Here is a 12,363-nt window from a genome sequence, read left to right as displayed (position 1 = left end):
CTGCCTCTACCCACCGACAAGCATTTTGTTAACAAAGGAGTCCAAAGGTGGATGGACAGCTTTGTCCCTGTTATCCCTCTGTCACCCAGGCGTGTCATACCCTGTCCCCATTAAAGTCAGCACCAAAGTAGGAGGACGCTCTCTTGGTTCCTGTATTTTAGCTTTGGCAGGGCAGGGCTCCTTCCTGTCAGACAACACTCTATTGAACAAGATAATAAAGAGTTGGGGTGCTGTTCAGCTGCTCGGAGAGGCAGCAGAAGTGTGGAAGAGACGCTGGCAAGATGGAAAGGAAACTTCCCTTTTGGGAGTTTGGGGTTCACACCCTTGGCTTGAATTAGTTCTTGTGATTCAGACGAGGCCCTGGAAAAATCTAACTTCTGCCAAAATAACTTCTCCCCCTAATGAATACACCCCCGACAGAGACAGGGTGAGCAAATGACAAAGGGAGATAGAGGTGAGGGCGGGGCTAAAGATGGAGCTAAATAGGAGGAGACAGACTCCAGTCTAAGCGCAGCACAATGATGGTGTTCATGGCGAGACCTGTCACAGTGTCATGGCAGCGTATGTGTGGGAAGGGTTGTAGTCCCGGGTAACCTACCTCAAGTCTAACCAGCCTTTGCAACCTAAGACAAAGGTCCTCTGATTCAGTGTCCTCATTTATAAAGCGGGGACACCGTCCAACTCCCACGGCTGCTGTAAGTAAGGGTTACACGAGATTATGATGTCAGTGGTGAGGACAGGGACACGACAATGCTTACAGTAGTCACTGTGAACACTGACTGAGAACCCACTCTACCCCAAGCACCAGGCTTGGCCTTGTAACACATGATTTCCTGGTAACTTCTTAGACGACCAAGTAGGTACTTCTTCAAACCTGAATTTAATGGACAAAAGAGAGTGACAACAGTAAGATTACCTAACTCACACATAGCCTTGTGGCCAAGGAAAGCTTGACCATCGAAGCATGACTCAAGCAAACCGAAGCCTGTGGGCACAGGCAACCCTGAGCACGGCACGGGATGTGCCTATCAGAGAGCTTCACTCTCCTACTCATCCCAGAAAACTCAGGAGCTGTGTGCCATCTCTGGTTCTGCCCCCTCCCTGGTACCCTGCAATTTGCCTCCCGACAGGCTCTTTTGTGACCCCGAGACAAGTGCTTATTTACCCCATTCACTGCTCCGCTCCAAAGAGCAGTTCATCTCACCAGGAGGAACGGTGCCAGCATTTCCCAGAGAACCACTCAGACCACAACAACAGCAGAACGCTGGGTTTCTCACCACCCAGAGCCGCTTTCCAGTAGCGTTCAGCAACAAATGCAGGAGCATTACTGACAGCAATGGGGGTCAGGGGGGGCTGCTCAGCGCATGTGAACTTACATGTGGCTGTAGTACTTCATGTATAAACCTCATATACCCCTCACGGCAGTGCATAGTGCCATAACGCTGTTTGCGTTGACAAGGGATTGACAAACTACGTCCGCCTTGACACCTGTCTTGTAAATAGAGCTTTCTGGTGGCTGCCATGTCCGTGTTTCTGTGCTGGCTGCAGCTGTTCTGGCATAGCAGAGCCGAGCGGTTGTGACATAGACCGTCCAGCCCGTGGGGGGCTCACTTCATCCACTGGCCCAATGCAGAGAACCTTTGCCAGCCCATGTCAACTGAGGCCTAGGAAGACCTTCTAGTTCTTCACTGGTATGTCAGGGGAATGGAGAAAGGATCCAACGCCTATTTCTTTGCTATCGCTGCACCACCACAGGCAAAAGTACCTGATAGATTGGGAGGATTTATTCCGGCTTATGGTTTTAGAAGGTTTCTGTCCATCATAGGAGGTCAAGCGCGGCAGCTCAGTTAAAGGTGGCCGGTGTTTGCCAGAGGTTGTTTATATCACGGTCGACCAGAAAGAAGAGCATGACAGGAGCCAAGGCCTGTGCAACTCTCTGAGGCTCACACGCAGTGACCTGCCTCCACCAGCTACGCCCACCTCTGGAAGCTTCCACAGCCTCCCAAAACAGTGCCATCCACTGGGAGCCAATCCTTCAACATCTGAACCTGAAGGGGATTCCAGGTTCAAACCCAGTGGCCCGGACACAGAGTCCGTTTTTATATGTATTATCTTCGTCTGGGCTTATTTCTTTGTGCTCTTAATATAGAGGGCATCTCTAAGTATCACAGACCCCAGCTCCTGACGTTGGGAAATAATAATACAGATTAAACGCCTGCTAAATGCATCCTATGGGACATGGTTCATTTGCAGACTGGCAGCCCATCCCCCTCCAGACAGCCCCACCATGCCTCCCTGTCCCTTCTTTCTTCCTTCCTTTATAACCAGGGGAATAGGAAGGCTTGAGGCAAGGCTACATTCAGAGGCTGGCTGGCTTCTTTCCTCCCTCCCTTCCCTCCCTCCCTCCCTCCCTCCCTCCGTCCCTCCCTCCGTCCCTCCCTCCAAGTCCCTGCTCCAGCTGTACTGCGTCCTTACCTCCATAGCTTTGCTCACAGCATCCCGCCATGGGAACTGCCTTCCCTTTATATCTAACCCTGCCCATGGCTCCAGGCCTCCTTTATCTCTTCCAGAAGATCTTCGTCAAACTCTGGCAGTTTACAGAAAACTCCTCAGTGCTTGCATTAGATCAACATGAATTTTCTGGTCTTTCCTGTTGACTCTAAGCACCCTGGGTAGGGGGAACGGTGGCATCACATGAATGGGGGGCATATTGAATCTGTCCCATCTTTCTGTCACCTCAAGATCTTGCCTCAACGGACTCCATCCTGTATGCATAGGAAAAAGCTGCCAAAGGACGGCCAGCATCCTCTGAGGCCCGAGACGGCCCCTGCTTCATCTATAATAATAACTGGCAGCTACTGGAGGCTGTGCCACACCAGGGATGGCTGCTCATCATGCAATATTGCATTCGAAGGCGACTCTTGCCCTCCAGGCCTCATGGGATATTATGAAGACGGAGTGTGAAGAGGCTGCATCAGAAGCCTCCTTAGATCTCAGAGGCCTTTGCCAATGTCCCCCGTCCTCTCTACAGGGCCCAGTTTCCTTCATAGCAGTAAACAACATGGGTGGACTACAAGCTTGGTTGCATTCTTCAGAGTACGTACCAAGACAATGCGAGGTGTTCTGAGTCACAGTCTTGTACAGAGACACAGCGGATGCCTCAAGACAGTATATTGAATAAGCCATGGTTTCCACTGGGCAAAGTGCTTCTTGACATTGGCACTAGGGAAGAAACATTCTCTGATTTCAATGCAGCAGATTCGGGGGCAAAAAAAATCACAGAAGAAAAGTTGATTTCTGATTATTAATCTTACTTCTGACTTCTGCTACTGTTACTGGTCTAGCCTCTGAGAGTGTGAGATCTGCTATTTGCTTTATACCTTATTTATGTTTTCCAGCACATATATATTTTCCAATTTACATACATACATACATGTATACATACATACATATTGCTGCAGATAGCAAAATATCGATTTACACACACTCTCTCTCTCTCTCTTGCTCACACACACATACACACACATACACACGCACACTGACTGTGTGTGTGTGTATGTGTGTGTGTGTGTGTGTGTGTGTGTGTATGTATGTGTGTGTGTGTGCCTGCGTGTATCTTTTTAAACACACTCATACATATCAACTCATGGAGACGAAAAGGCTTCCAGGGACACTGAGTGGCATCAGGTCTATGCTTGACCCCTCCTCTCCACTTCCCTCCACGGAGTGTGATTCCAAACACACATTCATTGGTGTCATCATTAGCAGCCTCAGGCCGGCCGCAGTCCTTTCCCAGGCTGAGCAGCACGACACTTGTTGCTAAGGGTTCCAACAAAGTCTCAGATTAGACACACTGGATCAGCCTGGGTCTTTATGATCCTTGGGACATGAGTGTTGGAATACGCTGGTTAGAAGCTAGGTCTGGGTCCGGTGTACACATTTGGCAAAAGAGAGTGTTCTGAGAATGCTTGAGCCCCATGGACTGAGATCAGGTCTGCTGTGATCACCAGACTGTGGAGAAAGGAATGCAGGACTAAAGTAATCTGTCTGAGACAATGCACCACCATTGCAGGGGCCCTATCACCTGCCTCTGTACGTGCCTGGGATTCCCGTCCCCTTTTATCTTCCTGTAAAACCTCTGATTGACCTTGGAGGGCAAGCTCAAATGAATCAGTATCTGAGAAGTACTCACTCTCCCTTCTCTCTCCCTCTTATGCCCCCATCTTGTAACCCTCATCCCAGCTCCCTCCCCGGTCCCTCTACCCTCTGGATATGAATCGAGTCCTGTTTAGCTTTCAATCCACAGGTCCAGGCCCTGGGAATGGGAGGAAAATAGTTGCTCCCCGATGCTCTGATTCCACTAATGAATGGACTGGCTCAGCACGTGGTCCTCTAATGTTATTTTTGTTGACTTTTCAACCACTTTTCCAGTTTGAAAATGAAATCATCCTGAAGCTGGACCATGAGGTGGAAGGAGGCCGGGGGGATGAGCAGTACATGCAGCTGCTGGAGTCCATGTAAGTTCAGGGTGCAGGACCAGGAAGCCTGTGAAGGGCCAGCCAAGGGTGAAGGCTCTCACAGCAGGGTATGGGGTTGCTGGCCCTCTTGGGAGACTTTCGCCAGAAGCTGGTGGTCCTGAAGGAACTGGTCTCAGAGGGAAGTTGACATTTCTCAGGAAGTACCTGTGCTTTGCTACTGATGGATGGGATGGGCTAGATAAAAAGAAACGTGTTGGCAATGCTGAAAAGAGAAAAGAACGAAGCAGGGTGAAAACCGCCTCTTTAGATCAGAAGCATGGAGTCCATTACTGCCATTTTCCTTTTCGATCTGGACAGATTTGATTGTGAGTGCCTCGCATTGTGTATATCTCTGGTCAGGTTTGCTGTCTTGGATCCATGTTTCTCTGGGTGACCTCCTAAGCTCAGGGAGATAAGCACATTGTCAGAGGATGCTGAGAAAAGCATCCCTGAAGGAGGCATAAGGCCTTCAGTGTGCCCTGCAAGACTTCAGTGCCCAAAGTCTGGAGCAGACAGTGCAGGGGAAACAGCACTCAGCGTGACTGGACTGGAAGTCAAGCCGTTTTTGTCTTGTTCTCCCAAATGTTAAGATATAATTCACATACTATGCTGCCTAGCCTACCCAGCATGCACTGCTCTAGTGTGCTTATTGAACTGACCCCATAATAATTAAAATCAGAATGTTTTCATTACCCCACCAAAGGAGCCCTGCACTCCTCAGGCGTACCTGCTCTGTACACGTATGCAGACATGTAGCAATACACTCCCCTGTCCTAGGCTCGTGCAGCCACGACTGCTTCCTCACTCAGGGGTGTCTGTTACAGACATTTCATGGACTATGGCGCTTTGTGACCCACTGTTCATCTCTTTTTCTTTTAATAACCAGCAGGTGGTTATTTAGGCAGTGTCTACTTCCTCAGCTCTTAGATTGACTCTGGAGTACAGTAATAAATGGTACCTTAGTGTAGGATTGTCAGGCCACCAGGTAACATTATCAGTCAGCTTTTCGAGAGGACGGCAGACACACAAATGCACAGCTCCACATTTTCCTCCGTTGACCAAGCAGGAGGGCACCAGTGTCTCCTCTTCCCGTGTTACCTGTTAACATCCGCCCTAGTGTTTATAGCCACCGGGCGAGCAGGTGCGCAGAAGACCCTGATCTCGTGTTCTGATCTCCGTTTCCACAGTGGCTGAGGATGTTGAACACGTTTCTGGGGCTTATCATCCACTCGTATCTTTTATGGGAGGGGAGGACATTGCACTGAATCCTGGCTCCCCCCCACTTTGCAGCTGTATGACTCTAGGCAAATGGTGCGACCCCTCCAGCCTCAGTATCCCCATTTCTAAAGTGGGAACAATGGGCCCCCGTGGTTATTTTGAAGCCGGGGTAATTAAGGAGCATCTGGCACGCAGCAGGTACATGTTTAATGAATGCTTCAGTCCCTCGGCCTGGCTCCCAGTTACTGTCATTGGTTGCCTCCTAATTGCCCTGCCTGAGAGGCCTTCTCTGGAGGCTTGGGAGAATGGTCAGGCATCCCAATTTCCTGTCCTCTGTGTTCACTGACGCTCTGCTGTGGCTCTGATGCTTGGATTTTTTTTCCTCACTCCTTTCTGAATATTTGCCATTCATAGCAAAGGCACACAAAAGGCTTGCCCCTGGCCACCTGTCACTGTCCCTACTCTGTACTGCCCAACATGGCCAGAGCTCAGCAGTAACAATGGAGACCCTGAAAGTGTGGTGTCATCTCAGCTAGCCTTGGCTCTGCCTGATGCAGGATACCCTGAAGCCGGATACAGGTTTCTTAGACACCCATGTTGCAAACAGATCCATTGGTGAAGGGCTGGTGGGACCACTGGTGAGATCTCTGACACTCCAGGGGTAGAAATTGGTGCTTATCTCAAAGTTCTGAGAGGGGGGAAATCTGAATATTGGCCAGAAGCTGAACCCTGTTTGCTTTGTCAATTTCCATTTCTGTAAGCGGATGAAGCCCTGTGGCAGGCCTCAGACTACCAGCGGGGTTCGCAAAAGCCTTCCTGAGTGATTCTTTATCAAAGGAGTCCTTAGCGGTCAGGGAAATTAAAGGCAGCTCATTATTTTCCTCCTAACATGGAGGTGTGAATGATTTTTACATAAAAAGAACTAGGCCAAATGCAGGAGTCCTGGCCTCCTCAAAATAGCCAGGGGCTTTGGGCCCTACTCTTTCTTCTGCTCTCCCTGAACCTCAGTTTCCTTAGATGGAAATTAGAGGTTAATATGTCTCTACCCTTATATATTATGTCATGGCGGAGTGGGAAGTTCTTCAGGGCTGAATGGGAAGGTCTTCAGGGTGCTTCCCATCGCTACTTTTCTTTCTTCACTTCTTTTAGTTTTATTTCATTAGCATGGTTGCTGATGCCTAGTACATAGTACAGGTGGATTAGCGTCAAGTCTTATTATCGACCAAGTGGGATGTAATGTCATTGGGAGTCCTGAGGCTACTGTCTTTCTTCAGTAGGATCCCCTCAGTTCCTGTGGCACTTCCTTCTAGTCCCTGATGCAGGGCCTGGGATGGATTAGAACCTCTCTAGTCAGATCCAGTCTTCCGGTCCTGCTTAGAAGTTAGACGGTGCTTCAGGGCTTCCCGTCCTATGCCAGCTACAGTTTTGAGCCAGGGAGCAAAGCTTAGACGTGGGATGAGGCAGTCTTAGTTCTCGCATGCCTTTGTACAGTATACTGCAGACTTAGAGTGCTGCAGTCCTCCCTACCCTCAGAGCTCTCCTCCCACATTAAATGGAATAATAAGACTCCTCCATCTAGAGGCCTCCTATACTGAGCCCGAGTGTATAATTGCTCGGTGGCTCCACTGTCTTAGTCCCCAAGGACTTGGCTTGCAAAGGGTGATGTCAGCACACCCCACCCACATGGAAAGCACCATCCACATGGGCCCACCATCCCCACAACCTTCTTCTGGGCACTTAGACTCCGCTGTGGGATTGAAGGGAGCGAGTCGTGTGACCTTGACAAGACAGCCATCAGAACCTAGGCCCAAAGGCTTTGTATTTCACTTATGGATGGGGAGGGGGGTGGTCAACCTAATGATTGCCTTAAGGAATTACAGGGGCTCAGACAGGACAAACTTTGAAACAGGCTCAGCATGGTGGTAGGAGAGCAGACAGTTCTCAGTGTAGGTCTATATACCGTTGCACACTTGAGTTCATTTTTATCTCTCTGACTCCCCTGCTGAACTAAGACCTCCAGGTAGCTTGGTCTTGACGATCTCCAAACCCACAGTTTGTAGAACAATACAGGTTAGTTGAGTGGGTAGATGGGTAGGTGATCGCTAACTAGCTGGCTCACCGACCCTCGACAGTATGAGCAGACTTCCTGTCTCACACAGAGAGAATGAAGACAACCAAATAGTCCAGACAAATCTTTTAGACCCTCGTGTGTCTCTACAGAGTGGTCCAGCGCCCTGCAGCATTGGGAACTAGGCAGCAGGGTCTCAGACCCGAGCCCAGAGTCCCAAATCAGACTCCGTTAGAAGAGTTCCCCCAAACATTCTAGCGTGTCACGGGGCTGAGAACCCTTGTTCTAGCCAGGTTTGAACCCAGGAAGGCCCTTTGCCTGGAATCCCACACCAAATGCCTGACAGAGCCCAACTGAATTATTAGGGTGAGGAACAGGGCTGGAAGTGGCTGTCTCAGAGAAGTAGGGACAGCTGCAGCAGAACCAGACTGGTGTAAATCACGAGCCATTTGCATTACTCGCTGAGAGCAGGAACAAATGCTACTCTTAAGGCAAGATGGATGTGTCTGATGCCAGCCACAGTTTGAGAAGTCACCTCCTTGCAGCCTGATGTGGCCTCTGGAATGAAATGACCCTCCAAAGTCTTTGGTTTTCTTTTTTTTTTTCTTCCCCCTTCTTTCTCTTGAGATCTCTTGGGAACTTGCACTGCCCAGAGGAGTAACTTGGGAGACCCGAGATACCCAAGAATACATGCAATGTCTGCAGGAAAATCTCTCCCCAGATTGAGCAGTGACTGGCTTCACTTCCAAGGTCTCCACTTAAACTTCCAGCTGACCTTTTAACCGTTCTCCGCCCCAATTTCCTCTGCTAGAAATGGAGAGGAAGAATTCCTAGTTTTTGAAAGTCCCCCAAGGGGTCAATGTAGTGCCTAGCACCACGCATGTGGTTAAGGAGACCTTTCATCACCCCAAGTTTAACTTACTCATCCCTCACCCCAATTTACAAGGACAGGCCTGGTTCTCTGCATATTAGAGTGGCTCTCTCTACCACAGTAAGCCTAGTACCATATTTATCAGCTGATAAGTGTTTAAAATGGCACGGGTAATGCTTTTATAGTAATTTTATAGTTTTTTTTTTCAGTTAACACTCCTATGTCCCAAGAGAAAAACAGAACATCTCATCTCTCTTCTTCACGTGGGCCCCTCACCAAAAGGGATCAATTAGGTGGCTAGTGTTCATCCTTCCTGACCATATGTCTTGCAACACTTTCTGAGTTTTACACAGATGGCACTGGATGATAGAGACAGAGGTGGCAGAGCCAGACTACTGGTATTTACCAACTGTGGGACCTTGAGCAAGTCAGGTGACCTTGCCATCCCTTCTCAACAGACCATGATGAGGCACTGTGACACTAGGAATAGTACTCAGGACACGCTCAGCTCTGCAACAATCAATTAAATAAAAATAAAATGTTTGGATACTTAACGCCTCTCATTTAACCGTGTATTTTATGGGGCATTTTATGTCATCGACTCACTTCCTAATAGTTTTTAATAGCTTCATAGAACCATGTTGTGTGAAGATACATCACTTCACTTAAACATTTTCCACTTGATGGACACTTCAGATGACTCTAGCTCTTTCACTGTGACCCTGGTGTAGTTCTAGAAATATTTTGACTTCTGTAGAGAAGAGTCCATGAAGCAGAGCTGTTGAATTAGAAGATATATATATATATGTGTGTGTGTGTATGTGTATGTATATGTATATGTGTATGTATATGTATATGTTATGTATATGTATATGTGTATGTATATGTATATGTTATGTATATGTATATGTGTATGTATATGTATATGTTATGTATATGTATATGTGTATGTATATGTATATGTGTATGTATATGTATATGTATATGTTATGTATATGTATATGTATATATGTTATGTATATGTATATGTTATGTATATGTATATGTATATGTGTATGTGTATGTATATGTTATGTGTATATGTATATGTATATGTTATGTATATGTGTATGTGTATGTGTATGTATATGTATATGTATATGTATATGTATATGTATATGTATATGTATATGTATATGTATATGTATATGTATATGTATATGTATGACATTGCTAGATGTTATGAGACTCACTACCCGCTACCCAGAACAGCTACCTGCTGTTCTACTTCGGCAGGCACGATCATGGGTATCTCCCACCTCACCCACACACTACTAGCCATATGGGAATATTTTTTACTTTTATTTTCCCCATCCCAGCAGTATAAGAATATTTGCTGCGCTGTACGGATAGATTACTGTTTGGGTGAAGAAAATATGCCAGCTGCGAGCTTGGGTTCACTGACCGCTCGGGTAGTGTTGCAGCTGATAACCAGTTTCCCCCAGCGTGAGCTCAGCACCCTCTCTCCGCACAGCCTCATGGAGTGCGCGGCAGAACACCCGACCATTGCCAAGTCGGTGGAGAACTTCGTGAGCTTGGTCAAAGGGCTGCTGGAGAAGCTGCTGGATTACCGGGGAGTGATGACGGATGAGAGCAAAGACAACCGTATGAGCTGCACCGTGAATTTGCTGGTGAGTGACAGCCAGGTCCCCGTGGACCAAGAGGGACCGATATCCTGCTGTGCGGGCTGAGCTCGCGTCTCACTTCTGCTCTTGGGGGGGGGAGAAGCAAGGCTAGCAATTGTGGCGCTCAGCCAAAGACGGTTAAAATCCAGCTCTGTGTCTCAAGGCTTCCTGTGCCTCAGTTTCCTTACATGTGAAGTGGGAGCAACGAAGACGTCCTTTGAGGACTTGGGGAGTCCATAGAAGGAAGATGGAGATAGCTAGTGCATTGCATGTGCCACCCGCCTTTCCCAGAGCTCGGGAAATACACATTTCGCGCCCCGGGCTCCGTTGTGTGGCCTCTCCTATCGATGTGGACTCCTTTGTAACAGCCTAGATATTGCTATTGATTTTTTCAGGACGCCAAAGGGACTTGAAAAACCCTGACCACAGCAGAAAGCAATCCAATGCTAATAGTTCCACCAGGCCTGATTTGCATAGAGAGCGGAGCTTGGACTTTTTTTTCCAAGCTTAGGGCTTTTCCAGTTTCTCCCTAAGGAAGGTTGGAGACGGTTGAAGAAATTGACCTTCGTCAACCAGACTAGAACAGGCCTGGGACGAGGACATCTGAAGCGGTGAGCCAGGAGCTCAGGGTCTGCTGTCAGGAGAGCTCATTCTGATGAGCTCTGCCATCCCATTGCCTGCAAGGCCTGGAACATGTCACCTGCCCTTCTCCAAGCCCCAGGAGCCTGTGCGTGCTCACATCTCACGAGTGGCTCTTAGATCGGCTCAAAATCTGCAATGATTTGTTTTAAGTTGTCACAAGACTAGGACTTCCAGTAGCAGAGTCCAGGGAGACCACCAGTCTAAGCGGCCCCTACCTGGGAAAATATGGCTTGGAAAGTTCAGAGCACTTGCTTGTCCATCCCAGACAGCTACGTCAGACCGTTCACAACCGCCTGTGATTTCAGCTCCAGGGGGTGTGACGCCCTCTCTTAGCTTCCGTGGGCACTGAGACACTTGTGTCATATACTCGTTTGCACGGACTCTTGAGCAAACAAGCAAACAACAAGCAACTCCTAAGAACCAGGCCTAGCGAAATACCCCTGTGATCCCAGAAGGCCAATGTGGGAAGATCGAGCATCTGAGACCTCAAAACCCAAGAACAAAAAAGCAAAATTTAAACAACAACAAAAACAAACGACCAGTAGCATCTAAGCTGGCACTGGAGTAGGTCCCAGACACTGTCAAGTTTAAGTGCCTTAGCTGTGGAATATAAAGCTCCAGAAGGTTCTGTGCTGTGAGAATTAGGATGTGCTCTTGAGGGTCTACTTTTAAGCCAGGCTACCTTTAAAGGTACACTGGCCTGGTCTCGACAGCCTACCACTCAGCCTGGCCAACAGCTCGCTGCATCCCCTAATAGGTGATGGCTGAGACGTTCGCTCTGTCCCTTTACAGTCAGGGAAGTGACTTGCAGAGCAAAGCCTCCCAACGAGGCTACTGGGTGCACTTGGCAAAGTGAATGTCTTGCTCCTTCTTGGCATTTCCAGACAGTAAGCGGCGATCTTTCTCTCATCATCTCCATTGCCATAGTCTCTTCCCCAAAGCTCGGCAAAGAAAAGCACTCAATACCGTGTTTTTTTGTTTTTTTCCCCTCGCCTAGAATTTCTACAAAGATCACAACCGGGAGGAGATGTACATTAGGTAAGAGTTTTCTTGTAAAGCCTCGGACTGCTTTGGTACCTCTCCGCTCAGTATCCATCACTGCCTCGGATAGAGACTTTAGACCTGTCTTCTTAGCACCTAGCTTTTGGCATCCCGATTCCTCTCAATTTCCCAAGATTTAGTGGCACCTTCTATTCTTCCCCAGTGATCACCACAGAACCACCTGGACCTCTCAGACTGCCTGTGGTCCTCCTCTGTGCGCTTCTCTTAAATGATGTCATTTGAGTCGTGCATTTGTTTGCTTCTGCCACAGGGCATCATGGGAAATCCTCTTTAGCCCAAGAACATGGTAAGCCCTTGGCTGGCTTGCTTTGAAGGGAAGAG

General features: G+C 48.2%; 1 protein-coding gene across 1 annotated transcript in view; it reads left to right on the top strand.

Annotated features, from left to right (window-relative positions):
• LOC116909210 (dedicator of cytokinesis protein 2-like) overlaps window positions 1–12,363 on the top strand; it is an 82,155-nt gene that overhangs the window by 30,748 nt on the left and 39,044 nt on the right. Inside the window, exons 6-8 of the mRNA XM_032912712.1 lie at window positions 4,432–4,517; window positions 10,188–10,344; window positions 11,978–12,018. Coding sequence (XP_032768603.1) covers window positions 4,432–4,517; window positions 10,188–10,344; window positions 11,978–12,018 — 284 coding nt within the window. The remainder of the gene's footprint in view (window positions 1–4,431; window positions 4,518–10,187; window positions 10,345–11,977; window positions 12,019–12,363) is intronic.

This window comes from Rattus rattus, chromosome 9, assembly GCF_011064425.1.
Source record: "Rattus rattus isolate New Zealand chromosome 9, Rrattus_CSIRO_v1, whole genome shotgun sequence".
In the NCBI taxonomy this organism is placed as follows: domain Eukaryota; kingdom Metazoa; phylum Chordata; class Mammalia; order Rodentia; family Muridae; genus Rattus; species Rattus rattus.
The sequence above is the reverse complement of the archived record's forward strand: the minus strand, read 5'-3'. Positions and strand labels throughout refer to the sequence as shown.